This window comes from Semicossyphus pulcher, unplaced genomic scaffold (assembly GCF_022749685.1).
Source record: "Semicossyphus pulcher isolate SPU_LCO1_2020_fin unplaced genomic scaffold, fSemPul1.0.p SCAF_9, whole genome shotgun sequence".
NCBI classification, from domain to species: domain Eukaryota; kingdom Metazoa; phylum Chordata; class Actinopteri; order Labriformes; family Labridae; genus Semicossyphus; species Semicossyphus pulcher.
The window spans coordinates 14,012,942-14,038,323 of record NW_027211770.1 but is presented as its reverse complement, the minus strand read 5'-3'; the positions used below and the strand labels follow the sequence as shown (position 1 = coordinate 14,038,323).

Genomic DNA, 25,382 nt, shown 5'->3' with positions numbered 1-25,382 from the left:
TTAACCTTAGTGTTACGCCCTTGAAAATTATTAATGAATAATCACAAGTGTCATGGTGTGATATTTTCTCAGCAACATCTGTAGTCAAATTTAAGTTTAAATACACATCAAATTTTACAAATCAACAGAAACATAGAAGTAGACACTCTTTCAGTTGCATTAAAATAAACAGAATTTTCCTGAAACATAAATCTCTCTCTTATAACTTTAAAGTAGCTTAAACACAGTGAATACTCACAAAACTACAGAATACTCCATACTGAATACTTTGGAGTGGTGCTGCCATCTTGTACATTTGGATTCAGACGCTGTATTGTTGTACCACCCTTCCGCTAACTAAATACAATTAACTTTTGGACAAACAGCAACGATCCCTCACTTAGCATCGTCAACAGCAGAACAGCTTCTCGTGTCATTTTGAAGCAGATCTTCACGGATATGGGAACTTGGGAATCATTGTAGTGATTGTGTTAGCTACGTTTCCTCTCGCTGTTCCTCCTCCACTGTGCTACACCGGCATATAACACAGCAGGAGCCGCATTTGTCAACAGAGCTGTCCATCATGGCGTTAAACCACAAAATAATAACGAGCTATTATGACAGAAAAACCATGTTTGAGAATAATGTTTGTGACGTGTATTTTGATTTTACAGTTTGACCCATGTCCCATCTGTTAATATGGAGGAGACGGACTCTACAACCCATACTGCAGCCAGTCAGCAGGGGGCAATAGAGGAGATTTGGCTACACTTTCGGGGAGCTGTCATGTTGTCCATTTGAAGCTGGATGTTTGCCTTTAATAATATACTCTGTTGTCTGATTAATATACTCTGTTGTCTGTTTGAATATTTTCAACATGTCATGGAAAGACTGTAGTGTGTGAGTAACTGGACAAATAGAATCATTCAACATTCAGTGTTAAAGACCATCTTTGTATAAAGACAGGGACGTCAGGAATGACATCTTTCCAAAACACCTCATCACTCAGCTTCCTTTATTAATATACTCAATTGTCTGTTTAAACATTTTCAAATACAAATAAATGCATTTAAAGTGATAATCTCGCAGATCTCCACCTTATCGCACCAATGCGATAAATGGTAATTGTGAGAGCACACTTCCCAGATTTACAGACGGTGTTGCATGTGTGACGTCCACGGTTGGCTCCGGTTGTAACTCTTGATTTCCCTCGCTGACGGTCGCTTTCCTTTTTAAACTGTTTGCCTTCATCTGAGCGTCGAGTTTGTTTCTTTTTCTTTGGATTTTCACTTATTTTTGAAGTTGTATCTGTAATCATCAATCTTTTCTTTGTTTGTTCTCTGGCAGACCAACCACTGCTGGGTGATGGAAAACGCGTCACTCACTGGGCGCTGCTTGTGATTTTTGTCCGCAAAAGTCGCCACAGACTCCCAGTCCAAACTACTGCAAATACAAAAGGCTTTCATCAGTGGGCCATAGACTCAATCACCATTATGTTACCTCATTTGGCGATAGATAGTGACTCAACAGACATTTATTTAAATGAACATCTTCAAGATTATCCCATTAAAAAAATCGTAAACACACTAGTGTTATAAATTGCAAGAAATGTGCCAAAGTCAAAGCAATTTATCTGTATTCAAGGGTTTGTCTAAGATTACAAGGGATCAAGACATCTTTTGTTCCAGGAACAGAGGTGGTTCCTCTATTCCCCTGATGGATGACAATGACATCCTTCCTCTTTCTGTTTGCTGTCTTTGCATGTTAAGTTAAAGGGTGTGGGAAGTAATTCAAAGAAACTTACATTTTAACTTTCTAGAGAAATGTAACTGAAAAATTTGTCAGGTTTTGGGTGTTGTTCATCTTTGGGCCTCTCGAGTAGGAGAAACTGATGGTTTGCAGTGATGTAACAATTCTTTCTACTATAATCTACTGCCATAATTAATCATCTGTAATATACAAGTTAAGTTTTTGTCTTTTGAAATGGGCCCAGTTTATTAAGCAAATTATAAATACTCAGCTGTCGACAATACCGACAAACCTACCAAATCGCCTCCTCACATGAACTGCACTTGTTGGTTTACTTTAAATACATGGTTGTTATGAATTGAGTATGTGAACAAATAGTTACATTAAAATTCAATGTTAAAGACCATCGTTGAACAAAGGAATGTCACAGTATCCCTTTATAGACAACCACCTTTAGTAATGTGGTCATACCTCAGCCTTTCTCAAGGAGGCTGCAAGATGTTAGCACAGAAAAAGGTGTAAAATGGACATTTTGAAATGTGTCATCAATTTTCCATTGTTATGCTGTTTGTTATTTACCATATTCACATGGCGGTCATTTTTGTCTGACATTACGTCAAGGGTGGGAATCTAAGATGCTTGTTTTCAGAAGAATAATGTTGTACTGCTGTGTTCCAGGTTTCAAATCGTAGGAAATCAAATCATTATCGTCACCACTTCCTGATTGATCAGCACCTGCAGAGACGATGGATAGTGCTAATCAGAAGGGATATCGGGTAATATTTCACGGTAAGACAACATAATTTTATCCAGTTGGCTTCCCTTAGACAGTGGCTTATGTTAACATTCAACCACATCCTAGCATTAGATTTCACAGTGTTACACTTTATTATAGAAAAGGTGTAATTCTAAAAAAGTCTGTTTAAATATGCTTCGTATAGATCTCCTCACACAACTATGTTTGGTCTACAACATCAACAGGGAGACACCTCCTGGTAGCAGCATGTCTTGCAAGCTTCTTCATGCAACAATACAGAGAAATACATGTTTCAGTGAGCATAATGTCACCTAATGTTACTGACTTGACCAGAACATTTTAAGTTTAGGTGTAGAGACAGCAAGACAGTTAATGTTACATTACATTGAACTGTATTACAGCCACTGTGTTTTACTTCCAAGCTGCTTGGTGCCCACTTCCAGATGTCTGGATCTGGATCTTCATCCTTCATCCTGTCCCTGGGCTCTTCCTGTGTGCATGTGTCTCTCTCTCCCTGTGAGTATGTGTTTGTTTTCTGTGTTAAAGTCCTCGCCATGTGGAGGAGGTTGTGTTGCTCAAATGTCAAGTTAATAAGCCACCTCCTGGTGCATATTTATATAAAATAATCTATATTTTGATTTGTCTTGTACCAAGTTTGTCTTTTCTTTACATGTGACATCCATTGCAAGTTTTTCTGTCCTGTTAGAGGGAGCTCTCTGTTGCTCTCTCTAAAGGTTACTTTCATTTTCCCCCCTCAAAGGGGTTATTATGGGTCAAAGGATGAAGGGAAGTCAGGGAAATTTGTGATATAAAAGAATTTGTCTTATAAATCTTATTGGCTTTGCCTTAGCTAGCACAAATGCTCACATCCTGTTATTTTGCACAGGAAGTAAAACTAGAGTTTTGCTGACTCTCCTGTAACTTGGACTGCATATGGCACCATCCATAAAGACTCAGTCTACAGTACTTGGGGGGAAAAAAACCTTTATTGCTGAGTGTGCACACAAAGAAATAAAGGTAGTGACATGCTTTGGGATATAAGATATGACGTTTCATAAACTGATAAAACCCTAAAATTGATCAAAACCAAAAAAATTGTATTACATAAATCACCATACTTACCACTAGAAAACCTTACAGAGAATGATGAAGTATGACAAGCACTAGACAACAAAACTTTAAGTAGTTAGACAAAAAAATATATATATATAAGATTTTTTTTAAAAACACGCAAAACTTATAATAAAAACAAAAATATACAAACCAGCAGAAAATTGCAACTTGGCCTTGTTTGTCCAGGGCGTCGTTTGTGTATGTGCATACAACTGACACAAATGAAATAAAACAAAAGAATAAAAATGAAGCAAGACAGAGGATTATAAGATGGCAATATTAGATAAATAATACAGGGTGGAAGAGGAGGGAGGAATGAGGGAGGAGAGAAAACATAGATTAAAAAATTACAACTTTAATTACATTAAGAATAAACAAAGGAAATCAGCATCCAGAGAGCTGGTGCAAATATAAGACAGAATCTAATCCACAGGTTAAAACATAACTTTTGAAAACTTGTGAAAAGCATATAATTTAGTATAAATGATAAATGTAGAATAATCTGCAAATTTGTGTTAATGAATGATAAGCAGTAATCAAAGTAACATAGATTTAAATGCTTCTCATATACACAACTCAAATCTTACGTCAAAAGATCTCACACATGTGCCTTACAGTAAGAGAGACTCCCACCCAACGGGTTGTTTTTCCCAAACCTTACATGCCCCAACATGTGTTTGCAGCGTCAGCAAACTACGGATCTCAATAAAAACAGTCTGATGCAACATTTGCAAACTCTCTGCTCGAGTGAAGACCGACAGGGTGGAAGACAGTGACCACGAATCTGACAGATGTCAACGTTTGATGGCAAATCAGGTGAGGGCGGAGGAGATACTCGGTATCTGATGGGGATTGATGATGGAATACAGAATAAAAGGAGATCTCAAAGTTTGGGTAAGAATACACACCTTTACACATCACAGCCTATATACATTACATTGACTGTAACAGACATGGTAGCTGGGTTAATTATAAAAAGGCAATGATGCATATAAAGAGATAGAGAGTTTTTGTTAGTGTCGGAGCTAATTAAACCTATAAGAAAATGTACTCATTTGCATTGTTTGTTTTTTCCATTGCCTCATGGTGAAAATATGTTCCTCAGTGTGGGGGATTGGAGCTGCTGCAGTGTGTCTGACACTTCTCCTGTTGACTGTGATCTTGGTGGCTAACAGTAAGTACAATATTTTTTTAAGGATGAGCATGAGACCACAGCAAATCCTTTGTGGTCATCTAAATCAATCACTTAACATCATTTTTATGACAGTCAGTCACCAACAAACTCAGTGTAGGAGCAGTCCCTTGATCATTTTCATGGTTTTCATTGTTTCTGAATGATGTTGTTGCAGATACAAGTGCTATGAGTCGTTGGGACACCAAGTATGAAAACCTGATTTTTAACCTGAGCAAATCAAGGGGTGCTTCAGTAGACAAGCCAGGAGATCTGAGAGATGATCGAGACCAACAGAAGATTCAATCTGCCAACCTGACTAAAGGGATTAGGGATGCTCTAAGGGATGAGCGTGAAGCTCTGAGAGATGAGCGTGAAGCTCTGAGAGTCGAGCGCGATGCTCTGAGAGCTGAGCGTGAAGTTCTGAGAAATGAGCGCGACCAACTGAAGATTCAATCCAGCAACATGACCAAAGACAGAGACAGTGTAAGAGATGAGCGCGGTGCTCTGAAAGATGAACGAGTTGCCCTGAAAGATGAGCGAACCCATCTAAATATTTACTTCAGTAATCTGACTGATTACAGAGACGCTCTAAGAGACGAGCGAGAAGCTTTGAGAGATGAGCGCGGTGCTCTGAAAGGTGATCGAGACCAAGTTAGGAATCAATCCAACCTGACTGGAGACCGAGACGTTCTGAGCCATGAGCGAGATGCTCTAAGAGACGAGCGAGAGGCCCTGAAAGTGGAGCGAGGTGTTCTGAAAGAAGAGCGCGGCGCTCTGAAAGAAGAGCGAGAGCATTTTAAGATTCTGTCCAGCAATCTGACTAGAGACAGAGATGTTCTGAGAGATGAGCGAGATGCATTGAGGGATGAGCGAGACCAGCTGAAGATACAGTCCAGTAACCTGACTAAAGAGGTGGAGGCTCTACAGAACCGATCCGAAGCTCTGGCTGAAAGTCGTCACAAGCTTCAGGAGGAGGTCGATGCCTTGAAACTCAGCCAACAAAGTAAGAAATAAGCTTAAGGCAGCAATTGAAACTTGAATAGAATTTTCTTTACATTGGAGTCAAGTTTGTTGAAGTGAAAGCACTCAACAAGCAGTGTAAAAGGCTTGGTTACTGAGGAATCGAAATCAAATTCTTGTAAACACTACAGGCATTTTGAAGACAAGTAACAACAGAATGTGTATATGTGTTTAATTTGATGATCTATGTTCTGCACAGTTGTGTAGGAATCACTGAACCACGTGTAGCTCACTGCATGATACTGGAGCTATGAGTCTTTACAACACAGTTTGATAGGGAATGCATAATGTAGTATATAAAGGCCCGAAGAGTGAGAAGCCTGGTTTTATTTAACTCTTGTTTAAAGGCCCTGATGTCAAGTTTTCTCATTAGTCTAATACAGGATGTGGGGTGTTTACAGTAAACATGTGCTTGAGGAGTGGCACAGCCTTGTACTAATTCTGAGTTGTTGTAAACAACAAAAGCTTTGAAACCTGGATTCAAGCTCCCAAAACTCACTTCTCAATTTGTATTTTTTTCCAGCTAAAACTTGCTTCCAAGGATGGACCATGTTCAACAACAAGTGCTACTATTACTCCAGAAATGGGGTGTTCGAAACCTGGGGTAAAAGCAGACAAGACTGCCAAGCGAGAGGAGGGGACCTGGCGATGCCAACCACAAAAGAAGAGCTGACTTTTGCCAGCAGAGGTAATGCCATAACCTGGATCGGTCTGACTGACAAGTTGCAAGAAGGCCAGTGGCAGTGGGTGGACGGGAGGGACCTGGAGGGTGTCGGATTCTGGAAGAAAGGGGAGCCAAATGACACTGGTTCAAATGAGGACTGTGTGGAGGTGTCGCGTGATGAGGTGAAATGGAATGATGCACCTTGTGATAGAAAATTTTCATGGGTGTGTGAAGCTTAAGGTCCATTTGGCATCCATTGGACTCAATCAGGCCCTCACTCTTTAAACTGTACCCAACGATTTTGGATGATTAAAATGTCTTGTCCTTCAAAAGGTATACATTTAGACGGTCTGACAACAGCTTTCTTTTTGGTGTTTCCTGTCATAATTTGAACTCTGTAAATATAAAAAGAAAGCCATTCAAATATATTGATACTACAGACTTTATAATTGTCTTTTTTTTTTTATACAAATAGCACTTAAGTAGTTATAAGGGCGCTATCCATTAAGAGATGACACTGAATGAGTTCCCATAAATCATCACAGTATTGCTTTTTAATCTTTTGTTCCTGCTTGAACAAATATATACACATTCTGAGGGGAAAAGTATAACGCACAGTGTTGTATCATTTGTATGTTTTGTTTCACTTCTTATATAATTACCAATAAAAACATGAATAAAAGGTGATGTGATAGGATACAGGCTCGTATTGCATTGTTTTTAACTGCCTGCCACACTAAAGTGAACTTAGCCCAGTGCCCTTTCAGAGGTTATATCAACATTGTTTCACATAATCCAAGTACTAGCTAAACATTAACCGTGGCTAACTATAACAAACTGCTCTTAACAACTGATGTCAGAACACAGCACTTCACCGTTTTATTAAAGAAGCTGTGTTTGCAAATGGTTACTCTTTAAACATGCATGTTTGTGTTTCATGTTTTAGTGCAAATATGGTTCATGTTGCTGAGTCGGTTTGCAAATCAGTTCTTCTCTCTCCACAGCAGTTAAAGTAAACTTTAAACCAATGTTTACTTTTCAGACTTCCTGGCTCCTGCACAGGGAATGTGAACTAGTACACACACCATTGTTTCTTAGCTCCTCGTTTATTGTCTAACATTGTTACAGAAATCGATTTGATCTTGTCTTGGTATTTGATTCCCCCCCTCCCTAATGATTTTAGGCTGCAGTTCATACAAAGTAGTTAAAGGAATGGCAGAGATTGCTGCCTTTATTTGTTATTGGAATTACCAAAAGTACAAGATGGAGACTACTTTATAATATAATGATTGTAGAGTTATCAAGAATTGTCAGTTAGGGTGTGCGGATAATAAAGGCCATGTGAACAGCCGGGGGAGAAAAGGAGTAACCTGTTAACCATGTTGCATCACTGTAAACACACCTTCCAACGTCTTTTTCAGAAAGCAGATTATCTCTGCTATCTCTACCAAAGACATGGTGGTGTGGATAGACATAAAATAATGCTTTTAGTAGCTATGTATTAAATGGTACATGGATATTGTATTTTCAACCCCCCTTCTCTGTTGTTTTATTTAATAAATGAATCAAAAGTTATTGACTTATCCACATTTTCTCATCTTCATTTTGTTGCGCATGTAACTTCTTCAACTTCAACTTGAACTTTATTGTGTATGATCTATATCTGTGATAGTTTAAAGACTAAATGGTTTTGTCATTATATTACTTTCAGAATAAAACAAACATCTAAAACCATTTGGAGTCTTAGTTATTACAAAAATGTTTATCTGGATTTAGCAACTTCCGCGATGTCCTTGAATGCAGCACAGGTTTCCAGGGAGTGGCGCGTGCACCTGTCCGACCTGTTTGGGGGACACATGACTCCCGAGGAATTTCCCCCGCTGCTCCCGTCCTTTGTTTAACGGCGTCGTTTTTTTCATTGGGAGACGGAGGGTGAGAGCCAGAGGAGAGGGGGAGACAGAGAGAAGAGAGAGGGGGATATAGAGATGGCGGAACCAGCCGCTAATCCCGATGCCACCTCGTTCCCGGCGCCAACTATTTCTCTACCTTTGGGGCTGGAAGTGCTGAGAACATACTCTGGAGCGCTTGTCTGTTTAGAAATAGTAAGTATCGTCTATTAGAACGTTATTAATGACGTTAAATGTTTTATTCATCAATAACCTCAATGGTGTTGTAGAAATACTTAGCAGAGTAAATGGTACTGTTATTAATAATTAATGGCCTGTTAGTGCAGTTAGACTTTAAACTGTAGCAACACATCTTTGCTGCTCAGTGTTTCACAGTTGCAAACACACAGATCGTCGCTGAGATTGCCTGAGGCTGGGTTTATTGCTTGCGTTTGACAGGCAAAGCAAGGGCAAATGTGGCCTCAAGCAATATGTCCTTAGGACTGGATTTATACTTCTGTTTCTTATATACAAGTGAGGCCTGTAAAATATCAAATGTATTATGAGCATTATATCATTTTATAACATTGAATAAGTGTCAGCTTGACTGTGCCTCTCAGTGTCCTTACATGCTAGCTCCAACTTTGTGTGGGAAAATTTGACTACTTATCTTCAGGCCTGTTTGCAGTTGAAGGCCTGAATAGTTACTGTTCAACTCTCTGTTGTCGAAGGCCGAAACACTTATTTACATGCAGAGATGTGGTTATCAGCAAGTATACAATGGTCAACCCTTTTCCAACATGTTATAACTTATATTCACTACATTTGCCTTTAAATAGTGCTGTAACACTATTTTTTTTAAATGTTACCTTAATGCATTCATTTTCCAAAACAAACCACATCACTTTTTTTTTTTTTTACCTTTTTACCTTGCATTGTGTCACCATGATGGCCATGCAATAATAAAATGTACATTCTCTGGAGATTCAGCAACAGGTTTCTTTAAGCACGAGACACATGCAACTATACATAACGATTAAGGATGCCCCAATCAGGTGTGACTGATTCAAATGTGTTAATGTCAGCATTACTGTTATTATAATGTTACTATGTTGTTTTCAGCGCCACAACTATTCCTGAGTATTTTGAAAAACAAAGTCATATTTGAGAATTTTCCAAACTCAAATATTCAAATAGGAAAAGAGATTGGTACAATGGTAATATAATAGTAGATTTAAAGATATAAAGAAGACCGTACCACCAAAAATGTGTAGAAGGTCTGTACAGGAATGCCCGTTTTGAAGCCTACAATACAAATGTGACCACTGAAATTAAGTGGCTATTAATGAGGAGCTGAGCAGAATTTCAGTATATATAATAAAATGAACTGTTTGTTTGTATTCCCAGTTATTTGGTGGCCTGGTATGGATCCTGGTGGCCTCCTCCAATGTGCCCGTGCCCTTGTTGCAGGGCTGGGTGATGTTCGTCTCCGTCACCGCCTTCTTCCTCTCCTCCGCTTACCTCACACTCCTCGTCACTGGCCTGGCTGACCGCATCAACACCAACTGGAATTTTTTGGTGAGTTGCAGATAAATGAGCTGATTGAATTTAGTTATGTGTCCCTCCGTCTGTTTGTCTTTCTGTCCATTCTTTCATCCTTATATCTGTCCGTCAAGCTAGCTAACTCTACACAGCTTTCTTCTGTCTGTTCTAGGTCTAGTGTCTTCTCGTGTTCTACTGATTCAACAACATATAATAATATATCAAATACTTGCGCTATGAAACTTAAAGGTAGCTAGCTCATTGGACCAAAGCATGTCCATATAATACAGTAGTCTACTACTGTAGTACGGTTGATTGTAGTTCTGTCTTTAGATGTTTGACCACATTTACAGCACATTATTCCTTTCAATAAAACACAAAGTGATGTTTTTTGTCAATGTTATTGCTGAGAGATTGCATAATATTAAACAACATTTCATGCTGGCTATTATGTAAGCCCCACTATGAGGAACTAAAGGAAACTCGTGACTTCACCCATCACAACATGGCACTTCTCCAAGTGAGGAAAGACATACTGAGGAAAAACATTTGGGTATTGTGTCACTATGTAACTCACAGTATCATGTGTAAAATCTGAAAGGAAATAGCTCATAGTCACACTTCCTGCTCAAGTCTGTGCCAGCATAGATCGCAGGCAATTTGTTTCTATGAGAGCAACTGTAAGCATACTGTCTCTAACAGTTACAGCGCTGCAGGTTTGTCATTTTAACAGCAATGCTGACTTGAATTGTTACAAATTTGCTGTCACCTTTCTGAAGATGCACCAAAATACCCATATCAGCCTATAAACCTGAATCAGAATCAAGTTTATTGCCAAGTAGGTTTACACATACAAGGAATTTGACTTGGTGTTTAAAATAAGTCAAAAGCTATTTAACAGTGGTACTCCTACTGTCAGGGAACTTAGAGTAAGATAATTAGAATAAAATATAAAAAAGCAATATAATACAAAATATGTCCACCAGGTGTATTTAAAGAGCTGTACAGATGTGCAGGTTTGTGCAAGATGATGGTAGTGCAAATATTTAATAATGTACAGTATAAACATAAAGAATGTAGTCCAGTGCTACAGCGTTTAATGTAGCACATGAATCTGATTTAAAGACTAAACATTAATGTGACGTTAAGTGAGGATGAGAGTCCATGTCATGTGGGGGGGTGGGGTCGGGGCCTTGTTGATGAGGCTGACAGCAGAGGGGAAGAAACTGTTGTTGTGGTGCGAGGTTTTGGTCCTGATGGACCGCAGCCTCTCGCCAGAGAGGAGGGTCGCAAAGAGACTGTGTCCAAGGTGAGAGGGGTTGGCCTTAATATTACCTGCACGCCTCAGGGTCCTGGAGGTGTACAGATACAGATTGCAGCCAATCGCCCTCCCTGCAGAGCGGATGATACTCTGCAGCCAGCCCTTGTCCTTGGCAGTGGCAGCAGCGTACCAGACGGAGCAGGTGAGGATGGAGTCAATGATGGCGGTGTAGAAGTGCACCATCATTGTCTTTGGCAGGTTGAACTTCTTCAGCTGCCGCAGAAAGTACATCCTCTGCTGTCCCTTTTTCATGAGGGAGCCAATGTTCAGCTCCCACTTGAGGTCCTGACTGATGATGATCGAAAAAGCTTTTAAAAGAAGATTGTAAATTAGAACCAAAGACAAACTCCATCAGAAAAACAGATTTTTTTTGCTGTTCTTTGAGCTAGTTAGGTCAGGATTCTATGTGGGGTAAATAATACAACAAAGTAGAACACATTTTTTTGTGACAGGTGGGTAGGAGAGGAATGAGTCCAAGCAAACTCATTCAAGGAAGTTCATCAAGAACTATTTTGATAATTTATTAAGGCATTTTACAAAGAAAAAATTCAAAACATTTGATGGTTTTCGCTCCAAGCCATATGCAGTCCAATTACCATGCTTAAGATTCTTTCAGTAATATAACCAAACACCTACATGTAGTGAGTTAAAGGTATAGAGAGTGCATATAACATAGAATCACCATTAAAAGGCAGTCTCTAAGCATTTTAGTGTTTTTTTAATCATGCATGTACTCTTATAAATGCATGAGATAGAAAAAAAATGGAGAGCTGTCCCATGTTCTCGTGTGATGTCTTTGTCATGGACTCGTCGTGTGTTAAGTCTGGGCTCTCAGACACAGCCGGCCCTGCCTCCGGCTCCAGGCTCTGCTCCCAGGAGTAGCCAGGCGTGTGGGGTTGTTTGTTTTCGGCCGAACAATGAGTGACATGGATGATGAGCTCACACCGAAACGCAACAAAGGCCTGCCTGTAGTCCCGCCAGGCTCGCACAGTCGACAACACAAACTCTCATTAACCGTCTTTACTCTCTGAGACGCCCTCTCTCTCCTTCTATTTCTTTAATCCTCCACTTTCACTGTCTTTCTTTACTTTCATTCTTAAAATGATGCTTTCATTCATATAACACTTTTATTTAGTGTAGTGTAAACTAAAAGTTGTTCTGCAAGTTTACACTAAAATCACATTTTAACATTGCTCATGTCTGCACTTGTTGACACCTAAAGGCTTTTAAACTCTTGAACTTTTTCATTTGTCTTATTGTAATGCATTCTCTCTCTATTTCCTCAGGATGCGTTTTACCATTTTGTGGCTCTGCTTTTCTACTTTGCTGCTTTCGTGTTGGAGGCAGCAACTACAGCAGCTAATGGAGGAGCCCACATCAAGCAAACGCCTAACAGCACTGACACTGTCCTGTGTATAACCTACCCCCGGGGCAATATATTCACAGTCATGAGTGACAACCAATACAGTATTAATGTGGCAGCCACGGTGAGTGTTGTAGATGGTTCATTCGTCGATTTAAACACATATCAGCATAATACACTCAGGGGGGAATTCACACTTTTCACACTAAACCTGTGCAAATGACAAAAACAGGCTCTGCCTCATTCTCAAAGCACACACACAGAGGGTTGAATGCACCCCAAAGTGTGCTGCAGAGCAAGCAGCGTCTCTGTGCTCCAGTGCTGTTTGCGTGGCTTTAAATGAGTCATTATGCATCCTTTCTATGCAAATGAGCCTCATTGCAAAAAGCACCTAATTCACAAATGTCAGCGCTAACAGCACAGCACAGTTAGAATATTACCGTCTGCTGAGTTGGTGGTAACTGCGGCGCAATATTATCAGGGCTGTCACACTCTAATTTCACCTTCTGTGTCATCAAAAAATGTATTTGTCCGACTGTGCGAGGCTCAACCCCGTCAAACAGGCACACTTTGTCCACATGTGTGGAGCCGTTACGCAGGACAGGGATTATTATATGGACGAGCTGCTGTAATGCACTCTTTTACAATTTATGGAGCTATCAGTGGCCGCAGTTCAGTGTCAGTGGATTCCCCCCTCACAGTACTGTCTGAATCAATACAGGCCATAGTCAGACGTCTTTGTGGGAGAGGGAAGTTTCTGAAAGTGAAATAGAAACATAAAACTGATAAATACATTTTTGCATACAACATGAAAGAGGGACTATGTTTCTATTGAGAAACGGAATACTATGTTAAGTCCTGTGGTGTCTGGTAACTTGAAAAACGTATTATAGACTCATTTTCTGTGCTTGGATTTTGTATGCTGTCCATGTCGAAGAAGAGTTCCTTTTGACAAGATTTGCAAAAGTTGAGAAACATTTCCTAAAGGATTTTAAAATAAAGAATGTAATAAGTTTTACATATCAGTACATTTGACTGTAATTGTTTTTCTGACTATTGTGCTTTTTTCTTCTTCATTTTTCTCTCCAGATATTTGCATTTGTCGTGACACTGTGCTACGGCTGCAGTATGGTGATGGGCTTTAAGAGGTGGAGGATGTAACCAGAAAAAACAGCACCCACTAGTTTTTTAATGCTTCATAACTTCGACATGTATTAAACATCAGCAACACCATCCACGGCTCCATAAAGAGCAGTACTCTTTAGTTGAGGTCATTGAAAAATATTTTTATCTGGTCCACTCTGGACTTTAATATATATTTTTGAACAGGGTATCATAATAACAATTTAACTTGTCCAGTTGTGGCCATAAAGAAATTAATTCCATTTCTGCACACCATTGATTTCACTGCTTTAGGCTTTCCTTTACCTCTCTAGTAAAGATATATGTGTAGGAAGTTGGGGGAGAGTTATGATGACATTGCACATCTTGATGCGATACAGGGTAATTTTGCAAGATGTTTGTTATGCGCACAGCAGTTATGGTTTGATTGTACCACCTACTTTGCTAATCATACAAATATTGCACAATTTCTTAAGTAACATCCTCATTGGAGGGAATATTTCCCATTAACGAAACCACAAAAAACATGCCTATGCCTGCTACTTATATGTTATACAAAACTGCATGTTGATGGTGCAACGTCTTCACTGTCCCCAAGTTACCCATGGTGCCAAGGAGCTGTAAACTCGCTCTAGATTTAACACAAGTGTTGTAACATTTTTATGTGGTCGCTATTAAAAATTAAAAATTTGATATTTTAATTTCAAAGTTTTAGATTTTTGTTTTTAGCACTTTTTGTCAAATTTTCTCGATATATGCAGCAAATTATTTTCACAGTAATGTAGCTATTGTACATGATCCGTCCCAGTCAGATACTAATAATTGACAGTTTAAACTTTGCGAGAGCTGTCCTATGTGGCTTCCTTCTGCAACTTCTTGATGAATATAATTTGACCACGGTCTGCTTTTCATAAATCTGTCATTCTGAGTTCTACAAACTAATCGTTTAATCTGACCTTCCATGAAAAATATGATTTGTATCTACTAATGGATCTTTAATGTAGGTACAGTAGTATGTTTAAGTGTTTAACCCTTATTGAAATTGTGTTGATGTATCATAAAATTGTCCGAATCAATAATCTCTCATATGACGTGATTTATAAGTCATATTTACAATATTTTTGTCTGCTTTAGGCCATTAAAATTGTATTAATTTAAAACAGTTTGAAGTCAAATCAATGTTTTAGAAACCTGCTGTTTTTGACATTATTAATGTATGTTAGAAATACAGAAATAAAAGTTTTTAAGAAAAACAAAGCTTCTCTTTGCATCATTCAAGAATGCATGATTATCTGCCACACTGTCTTGTCTTTCCTGATGCTACCACTGAGAGTCGCCAAAGTCAGAAAGGTTCAGACCTGAGTCATAGTGGCTCACAGCAAGTGTACTCGATGCACTGGCTAAAAACAGGATACAAGGCAGGAGAAATTAATCAAAATACATTTCTTTTTCTTCTGACAGTGAGTATACACCTAAACACAACCTCTTGCAATTGCTTAAATAGAATAGGTTCTATCTATTTCAGGAGTTTTAACCTGCACTTCAATCAAGGTAATCTTCACTGTGTTTATCAAATCAATACACTAACGCAAGTGGAGATAATCACCATACCTTTAAGCATATTGGCACCTTTTCCTATCACCGAGATACTAATCATGAACATGAATGTATCTAAAGATGGCTGCAGCATAATAATTACAACCCAATCAGTAGAACTTATCTCTTTTAGATATACTATTAAACCAGGTTTTATAGGCTTCTTCTGCAGCAAAAGCGTTAGTAACAATACCATAAAATAAAGAGACTTCACATAAACGTGTCTATTACCTGCATGCAGCTATTCATCAGTTATGTAATTAAATTAGTTACGGTCATTCTCAGTAAAAGTTCAGTTTTACTTCATACAACTAACATTTCCCGGTGTATTATAATATACAGTAGTTTAAGTGCACAATAAGGATGTTAATGTTGGGAAGACTCAAATGGTAATATGGCTTCCTTTGACAGAAGGGTTACTGGTCAGTTAACACTGAAATGTGTAAATACTCCCAATCCACTATTTATATGTTCTTGATAGAAACAGTTAAAATAATTGACTCCTGTAATTGCACGTCATAAAAGCTATATATGCTTGCTATATAGTATATTCCATTTAAACTGCATGCAGGGATTTGTGTTGTCATATTTATTTCGACCACTAGATGTCACCCGTTATCTAAAACAGCTCAACTTCACATTAAGCCAATGTTTATACATAAATATCAAAACTTTGGCGTCAACAAAAGATAGAATAGTGGCGCTGTACAATGTTGGGCTTGCATAATGCACCATAAGCACTCAAAGTTAGACAGTAAAAACTTATGGGGAAGAAGAAAATACTTTATTTTTTACTTACAAAACTAAGTTTTACTAATTTTGTCTATGTAAGTTTAGTATGATAATATGGGGCCAGAAACTTTAAGCAACTACTGCATTTACTGCTCACCCTCTGCATACATTGCAACAGAGTCAATTAGATAGAATAATACGGAAGTACCACAAGTCTTGTTTCACAATAAAAAGGATACTTTCTATGACAAGGATAAAATCTAAAGGCCAGAGTATCTTGCTTTGACCACATGTGATTCTTACTACAACCAAATGAGAAGCACAAAAGCGAGTAAGTAAGTAAAAGTAATAACCATCATATCAGAACGAATTTAAAAATAAATCACTAGAGGGTATTTTATTTTGGTGGAAAATATGTAACCGGAAATCCGTGATGCCATTGTTGGTGTAGACTTAGCGTTTGTTGCTTGTTTCATTTTTCTCCCTCTCAGTCAGTGTTGAGAAAGCAGTGAGAGCACCCCTGTGTGTCGGTATTTACCTGTCGAGATACGGAATAACGTTACCTGCTGAGCATCGTGGATTATCTTTAGTTTCGAGCAGAAAACAGCAAAAGATTATCTTCACGGTCCAACCATGGGTATGAGCGGGGCGGCGTGGAGGGGAGAGGGGGATTTAAATTTCTCTTTCGTCCCAACAGCTTCTTTTGATTTGAAGTAAACGGCGCACCGGAGCAGTACCCAGCTGTGGTTCTTTACAGGTTTGACCGAGGCAAAAGTAGTTGTTCGCTGATTTCAGAACAGCAGGAAATATTATACACCGGGTTGATCGTTTTTGTTCCTATTTGCCGGAGTTTTTTGTTTTCTTGGAGAGCGGAGGTGGCCAACTGAAAGCGGCTCACCGAGTCGGGACTGACCACTGGAGTTGGTCCTGAAAATGGAGGCTGTTATCGAGAAGGAATGCAGCGCGCTCGGAGGACTCTTCCAAACTGTTATCGGAGACATGAAAGTAAGCCAAATGAACTTTGCAAAGCAATTTATTTTATTAGAAAGTTCTCTAAGTAGGCAAAACCTCCCAGTTGACCTTCTAAACACCAGTCTTTAGTTGTAAATCTGGGTTTCCCTCGACAGATGAACAATTTGAGTTGCAGGTTAACGGTAAGTTAACCAACGGTCATTTAACTTCAGTTAGCCCAACTCTCAGCGTCTTACTTCTGAACCTCAAACCAGCCTGCTTATTATATATTTATGAGAAAAACGGACCACAATGAATTCATAAAATAAATGCTATAGATAAATACCATGGCTAGTATCGTATTCGTTATTAATAGGCTAGGAATCATAGGGTAGCTCACAATATGCGATATGTGGCCCACGTTAATACTGTTCTGCCATAATTGAATATAATGATACATCATGATATCTGATTAATTGAAGATTACAACATGCGCCTAAAAAGGTATACTGCAGAATTAATGTATAGTTCACTGCATTTGGGTGTCAGTCTCACAGATTTTGACACAAATTGAGATAAGCAATGATGCGGTGACTCAAATTGGCAGGGAGATCTGTTTAGAGTGCTGATCTTTTGAAAATTAAAATATCGATGTTTGGCGCCAGTGATACGATAATTGTATCACACCAGTCGGGATGAGGATATATTGCAATATCAATATTTTCCCCCACCCCTTGTTATGAAGGTTCTGTGGTAGCTGCTCTTACCATAATTGGCTGCCCTCTGCTCAATATTATTTTGATCTTTTCTGTTACCAAAATAAATCCAAGGTCTTTACTTTATCTATACAAGTTTGAAGTGGAGCAGCTCAATAAGGGCTATATAGGGCAATCATTAGTCTCAAAAGTAGGGCATCTTATTTTGAAGTTATTTTTTACATCTTGGCTGATGAGACAATTAGGAGATTTCCCAGCTGTTGTACTTGCCTGGAGGAATGCAGGGAATGTAGCTGTCAGGGTAGAAAATTACCCGCAGGGTCTGAAGGCTTTGACATGTGTAGGTCAAATGGCCAGCCATCAGGTCTACTGGAGTCAGAAAGTTTGTTATGAATACTGCTCAGACATTCAGCACTTCTCAGAGTGTCTCACTTGACTGGGTAGCTCATGGATCCCCTGTCTCTTGACTTTCTGAAGTAACTATGCTCACAGGTGCACATGGTGCAAATCCTTAGTGTATTTGTTTTGTCTTTAAGACATTCACTTTTTCTGTGATAGAGCTACAGATGGGACTGTGTAACCAACAAATAGAGTAATGTATGGAAGCCTAAGCTGTCAATAAAAGGAGTAAGAAATAGAAGAAGAGGAACCTATTTATATGGTGCTGGGGTGTTTGATATGTGGGCCAAAGCAGTCAGAACTGATGGGGGTTTCAGAGAAGTATAAGAGCCCTGCAAACAGAGGGCAGCAAGCAAAAGGATCTAAAGTGACCGAGAGACACAAAGAATAGAAGAGGGGAAAAGAGAGGTCCTTAGAGAGTTGACTTGGTTGTTGGGTGTAATGTTTGACAGCATAACATGACATTCCTCAGGGCCCTGACAGTAGTAGCACATCAGTGACAAACATATGCTCATGCTACCACTCAAAAAAGCTTAAGGAAGGCATATATACAATGGCACAAGAAGTTAAATGATGTTTTCGCTTTTAATTGTAAATTCTGAATGTCTCCTGATTGAACAAATACGACCACGCTCTGTGTTTTTACATGCCATTCCATTTTGGTAATAAAAACCACTTGAATAGTATCTGGTCCTTTTTTCAGAAGTGTATTCACTTACTTAGTTACTACCATCATGTAAGCATCCTCTCTTTGATGCATTAGGCCACTTGTTCCATGTTAGAGTTACGATAAAAGCCCCTTCAACTATTTTCAGCACAGGACCTGAATTAGGTAAATTTAGATTCCCATTGGGAACCAGGCTCATTATACCGTAGTGTAGTGCTCAAGAGGCCTGTGACCCATTTTCTAACCTAACACAAGCAGGACATGATGGTATATCTGTCCTCACATGAACAGATAACAAATAACATTCAATATATTAAAGGAATAGAAAAATTAAAGCCCACTGTTTGGAGATTCAGAAGTAATCTGTTGTTTGAACTTACTGTAAGAAGTTTTTAGGCACATAACCCCCAAATTTCTTATTCTATGCCTTAAAAGTATACAGAGAAACACGTCTCTTATTGTGACATAACTGCGTGACATGTATGGGAAAGCTGGGATAGTTCTGTTTAGCCCTGCAGGTGAGGTGAGGCATCAGGGTGGCCTCGTGTAGTGTTGAGTAATCGTGGGAACAGTGAAATCTGCTCTGACGATTGTGTCATTTCTGTTTGTGTCTCTGTTTTTTTCTCCACAGAGCAGCTACCCTATTTGGGAGGACTTTATCACCAAGGCCGGCAAACTGCAGTCGCAGCTCAGGTAAGAACGGGTTTATGTGCACGTACAACACATTTGTGTGATTTTCTTTTGGCAGGTGCTCTTATTAATACACTGTTTCACTGACCCTTCTTCTTCTGCAATGTTTTGGCACCGAAATGGAAATTTGGCTTTACCAAGTGATTGTATCAATGCAGCCAACTCCTAATAGTCTCATTTGCAGAGTTGTGGAAGGAAGCGAATTAGCAGTTTTTATACAAATTCTTCAGACCAAAACTTTCATTCCATCCTCTGATTTTGTACTCAATTTGGGCTTTTACATAAGATGTCAGTCTCAATTCCCTCAGCCACGTGTCCTTGGACTAACAAGCAATGACATTTTACACAAAAGCCTAATCTCCGAACAATACTGTTCGTGGTTCACTATGTGTCCTTCTCCCTCATTTAGTCTTCTTGAAGCCTGATTTAATTTGTATCTCTAATGCTGTAAATTTACACACCTCCTGCCAAAATTATTCCAAGTCTTCCGCGAACAATGGATGCCAATCCCAGCCACCTCTCCTAGTTGGTTTTAAGTGGCCACGTGTCAGAAGACAAACAACCTCTGACAGCTGAAATAAAAGCTCATTGTCCAGCAAGTACTGTAAATATGGATGTCCTGTGGTCCGAATTATTCTTTGATTAACAATGCATGGCAGTTCTCTGGCCATTTAAGTGTCCACGTGTCCTGAGACAGACTCATACTGACAGTTGTATAAAGGCTCGCGGACTTAACAATACTTTCCGGGGGCCACTCAGTGTCCCGTTCGTCCATTTTCTCAGTATTAAGGCTGATTAATGGTGATTTGTTATTCAAGGGACTCCATCATTCAGAGGTTAAATATGTGACCCTGCCATGCTAACACTCAGGGGAGTATTTGTGGCTGTGCTGCTAATGACTGGTTGTTTAGCAGTGGGATGTCAGTGTGTCTGGACTATAGGGCAAAGAACAAATCGAATAGTTTATGATATATGTGAGCACATTAGTTGAACCCACAGTATGCCAGTGAAATGTATCCAGTCATTTGGTTAGTGGTCGCTTGATGATGGAGAGGCTTGCGAAAAGTTTGCCTAGAGATGTGCCAAATCTATTTTCCCTTCCTGATGCTGATTCCGATACCTTGAGTACAGATGATTCCGACTAGAAACACACTAAGCTAACATTAGTGGCAGCTTGGCTTGAGCTTAAAACGGCTTTATTTTGTGACTTAAATAAAAAATACAGCCATGTGTGATGGCAAACTGATTGCCGATATTTAGCTAGCTTTGATGGACGTTAAACTCTCTGCTAGCACAGCACTGTTTTTGTTTGCTACTGTCACATGATTATTTACCTGAAACCAGTGCTTTTTCCCAGAAAAGATCTGCTCATTCTTTTCAGGATGGGTTAAGTGTCATTCATTAAAGGACTCTTAAAAGACCATGTTTTAGTGTATAAGAGTGGCTGTTTCCCAATGAAGCTTGGCCTACGCCCTGCTCCAGGCTGCAGTGGTTGTGGCATATGGCTGGCTGAAACGACTGCCCTTGCTGCTGCAGCGCTAATAAGAGTGGGCTATCTGGGTTCGCTCATGGTGACCTACAAATGAGGCTTTTTCTGTTTGCTTTAAAGCCTGTCTCCAGCCACTACAAATTTGGCCAAACTAGCCCTTTCGTGTACAGCACAACCCCCCCCCCCACACAAGGACCTCTGTAATCTGTTTGGGGACTGGGCTTGATAGAAGGGCACACACACACAGTAAAACTCAAGCACACCCACCTTCCCTCCCTTGGCCTCGATAAGTGACTAGCCAGCAGTGGTAGCGCGCATATGTCTGTGTGTGTAATGACGTCCTAAGGCATGCTACTCTGTAATTTAAACCCTCTGTTCCCCTCTTACAAAGCAACAAGGAAATCAACCAATTACAGTGTAGGGTTTGTTCTGTCATTTTTTGGACCAAATATGGTGTTTTTTTCCTACCTCTTTTGGTTTTAAGCAGCCATCACAAACACACACACACACGCATACACACATACATGCACGCTCACAGATCAGAGCTTTGAAGAAAGAGGGCAGGGCAGAATATAGGCTAACTGATTTCTAATCACAGCCCTCTTTTAACTTGTCAGTGTTTGGTCTGTTTGGTGGGGCATGGTTGATGCAGCTGTGTCAGAGCAGGACTTACACCAAGGCGTCCCTCCTAGTGGTTTAAAGTTCTTGGAACACCTCAAAACTACAAATTCAGCTTGTGAATTTTATGGTCATAAAACTTATGTGGGCCCAAGACGGAGCCCTAAAATGTTTAAATGGTAGTTGGACAAATAGATCCATAGATGCACGGTCAGATCATTAGACAGATGTCTTGCAACACACTGAAAGTACTCTATCTGTCACAGTACTTGGTATGCTGGAGTTAAACACAACCTCTTTCTATGATTCACATTTACTACAGTCACATTCCAGTTTCTGTTGCACTAAGAATAGATGAGGGCAGCAGTGCTGAATGTATCATTGTCAGAAAAAGCGCTCCACTGTACTACGCCTGGGTCTGTGGGGAGTTTAGATTGGCTTGGCCAAGGCCTTGCGGAATAGATATGTTAAAGTCGTTTGTCTTGACTCCAGGACAGAGGCGTTTGCACATTTTAAGGCCAATGGTAGCAGTTGGGTCATTGCTGGAGTACTGTGCAGAGCTGAGGGCTTGTAACAGCGTGGTTTTTTTTTTTATTCTTACAGCCACAGAAGTCTTGAGGCCTTTTGGCTGTCTGTCAGATCTGATATTCAGACCTAATTATTCCGCCTTGGCAATTAAATTTTAGTTTATTTGAAGGGAAGTCTTTTGATTTTTACTGCCGATTTTATGTGTCTATTTTAACAACCTTCTGCTTAATGTAAAACTATGATTTTACCCTCAATTGTGACTGTTAAAGTTCTTGATTCCAGAGGTGAACTGAGAGGAGATGAAAGCACATTGAGTGGTTTAATAGTTTGGCATTTCTCTTGTGAAAGCATGGAACAGATTACAGCAGGTGATCCTGCCTAGTAGTTGTAAACTGCTGCACATTGTACTTCAGAGCACTGGAGCCACTGGTACTAAAAACAGGCTTCAGTTAAAACCACTTCCCACACAAACCTGTTTTGCATTAATAAGTCCAACCTGACTGAACAAGACTTTGCTGCATGTAAAATAAGATGTATAGACCAACGTGTTCATGGTATAAATTAGTGGGAGCAGATATCAGCTGGAGGTTGCTCTGGTGCCCGCACCGGGCTTTAAATAGAAAGGAATCTGTGTGTGCTTCTGCGTATGTTTCTTTTTCCATTTGCTGGACACACCCTTGGATCTTCTAGTGGGCTCTGTAACAACACAGCACTTATTAGTCATTAAGATTTTTGAGTGATAAAAGATATGACTGCCCCATCATCGACGGGGTCACTTGTATGTAGGCCTGTAACTGAGTTTTTTATCAGTAAACAGCTGTGTTCTGTTTTCCCCTTCCATCACACTCGTGGGAGTCCCCTCTGACATGTTAGCTGTAACATGATTAAACTACTAACAGTCTTGAGACAGTTGAAGGAAGACCTTTCCAAATAGTGTGCAACTCAGCATTGGGAACATACTCCAGGCACAATAAACCTTCTGTCTATTTTACATATTTTCTTACGCAAGTCATTTTAAGAGCGCACAACACAGTGGCTCTGTTGTTAGCACTTGTACTGGGTTGGAACCCCAGGGTGCTCCAGTTTCTTCCCACCCAAAAGACATGCAATAAAAGAGGGCTCCACAGAAGCATTACACTCTTATACTCGCGCATTGACAACAGACAAAAAACCCCATCAAAATTGATGCAGCAGAACCAGAGCTATTGTCTTTTTCTTTTTCACTCATAATTCTTTGTTATAGAAACCTTGTACCTGTATTACCCACAATGCAACTCAATTGCCGACAGTTAAGTTTGAGACTTTAGTGTGTTATTTTTGTAGACTTTGGTGTGATATATCAACACACTTTCCCTTTAAGAGTATCAGCCATGCACCAGGAGCCATCCTTACATTGCTTTACAACATCTTCTTATACACAGAGTAAAAACATACTCAAACTTCCACCAACCAGAACTCAGCTATTGTTTTGCCCGGTTATGAAAGCCACCTGTCTAGACTGTTAATGGAAACTCCCAGGTTGACTTATGGTGGTTTTCTGTCGGCCAGTGGAAGATAACAAGTGTTTACAAATTAAGGAGCTCCGTGTTAGAACAAACATGCTTTTGTGGCTGAGCTTGCTGTGGAAAATTTCCCCAATTGTGTTTCTTTTTTTAGCATGCATGGCTGATAAGGCAGTTTTGTCTTCACTGAGGAGATCAGATATCACATACATGCACGTGCACCAGGAGACTTTCATCTCCATACCTCTGTTCTTAATCATAAGAGGGCTGTTGTTTGTTTAGACAAGTCAGTGTTCGCAAGTTAGCCAGTCAGCTGACCGGCAAATTAAGTCAGTCAGGCAGCCAGAAGAGCAATGATTCTTTATCCCAGCAAAATGGTCTGTAATGACTAAAACATAAAGTAATCTTAATACAAATAGTCTGCGGGTCTTGCCACAAGCACCTTGAACGTTTTAGAGCTGAACATGGTAGATCCCACATTGATCCTCGCATCAACCTGTAAGTGTGGCAAACTTAGCTCCAGAGCGGCTCTGCTGAGCCGGACAGATTCCAACGGTCTCTAAGTAATCACATAGACATTCCTCACACAGCAGGGCACGTTTTAGTTTACACACACACATACAGCACTTAGACTATAGCATACCGCCTTTCATTTTCCAGTTATGTGGGCTTATTGGAGGTTTATAATCTAAAATGTGCATGCACAAATGGACTTTTGGTTTTTTTCTTAACTTTCAGAGCAGAAGATATTTCTTCATCTGATCAGTTTGTCTTTGCATGCCATCGCATGTCTGTAAGTTGATCAGCCACCTGAGTTTATGTAACTTTTGACTGATTTAAAGTTTTCTTTTCTCCTAGGGCGACTGTAGTTGCTGTGGCTGCTTTCCTGGATGCCTTTCAGAAAGTGGCCGACCTGGCTACCAACTCACGAGGTAGGAATATTTATGCACACAGGTTTAGAGACTTAAGTGTCTTTCCACCTAACCGATTCCTCATCTCTTAAAGATATCAGTGTCTTTTCAGTCTGGATGTATACTTAGTTTAGCACAGTGCTGACAGGGTTAAATCAGTTAATTCGCTGTTAAACAGTATGTCTGGACACCTATGTGTTAGTGTGTCTTTCTGTGTAGCCCCACTGTGCAAGTCCAGTCACCCGACTGTGCTGAGACGTTCTGCTGGTTGTTTGCTTTATCGTATAGGTAGTAAATCCGTCAGTGTGCTGTTTGAAGCTCTGCTGCCGGCTTTGTCTTCGACCTCTACCCTCTTTCCCCTGCTTTCTACCCCCCCACCCCCACATTCACATATATACTCCACCTCTGCTACATCTGGACCCTCTGCTAGAGTCTGCTTCAACGCTGTGTGCGTATGAGAGGGAAAGAGAGAGAGTGAGAAATCTCACCCCTGCCTAGCTTTGACACCTCCAGTCCTTCTCTTTACTATTAATAGGAGCTGAGACAGACACACACATTCATCACCTCACTCACTGCAGAGAGAAAAAGACAGAGGGGGGAATGGAGCGAGAGATTGGGAGTACAGGGAGTCATCATACCCTCTCTCTCTCTCTCTCTCTGTCTGTGTAACACACACAGTGTAAATGTTTGCCATGGAGTTAGGTTCAGTCAGCTGAGGAGCATTGCGTCATCTTTCATCACTCTCTCCCCCCCCATTCTCTCCCGTATTGTATTTTAGGTTTGCAGTATCGCATAACACAGTTGCTCAAGTTTCACTGTACACCTGGGCTCTTCAACTTCGAGGAAAGCATGAATAATGAGTTAAATAACCTGCCTACGTGATAATCAGACTA

The 25,382-nt window shown here is 39.9% G+C and overlaps 3 protein-coding genes across 6 annotated transcripts in view; all 3 read left to right on the top strand.

Moving 5' to 3' along the window:
• The first annotated feature begins 4,354 nt into the window (after positions 1 to 4,354).
• On the top strand, positions 4,355 to 7,982 carry LOC138583727 (C-type lectin domain family 4 member K-like). Its single transcript, XM_069655690.1, has 4 exons — positions 4,355 to 4,492; positions 4,704 to 4,772; positions 4,948 to 5,775; positions 6,316 to 7,982. The coding sequence occupies exons 1-4, from the start codon at positions 4,390 to 4,392 to the stop codon at positions 6,693 to 6,695; spliced, it is 1,380 nt and encodes a 459-aa protein (XP_069511791.1). The 5' UTR covers positions 4,355 to 4,389; the 3' UTR covers positions 6,696 to 7,982.
• A 389-nt stretch (positions 7,983 to 8,371) lies between these two features.
• On the top strand, positions 8,372 to 14,880 carry mal2 (mal, T cell differentiation protein 2). Its single transcript, XM_069656562.1, has 4 exons — positions 8,372 to 8,558; positions 9,750 to 9,920; positions 12,492 to 12,692; positions 13,658 to 14,880. Exons 1-4 carry the CDS (start codon positions 8,442 to 8,444, stop codon positions 13,727 to 13,729), a joined length of 561 nt encoding a protein of 186 aa, XP_069512663.1. The 5' UTR covers positions 8,372 to 8,441; the 3' UTR covers positions 13,730 to 14,880.
• A 1,864-nt stretch (positions 14,881 to 16,744) lies between these two features.
• LOC138583936 (protein MTSS 1-like) overlaps positions 16,745 to 25,382 on the top strand; it is a 44,012-nt gene continuing 35,374 nt past the window's right edge. For all 4 annotated transcript variants that reach the window (XM_069656006.1, XM_069656004.1, XM_069656005.1 and 1 more), the window contains exons 1-3: positions 16,745 to 17,023; positions 19,383 to 19,444; positions 24,437 to 24,510. In XM_069656006.1, coding sequence (XP_069512107.1) covers positions 16,952 to 17,023; positions 19,383 to 19,444; positions 24,437 to 24,510 — 208 coding nt within the window. In that variant the 5' untranslated portion in view covers positions 16,745 to 16,951. The remainder of the gene's footprint in view (positions 17,024 to 19,382; positions 19,445 to 24,436; positions 24,511 to 25,382) is intronic.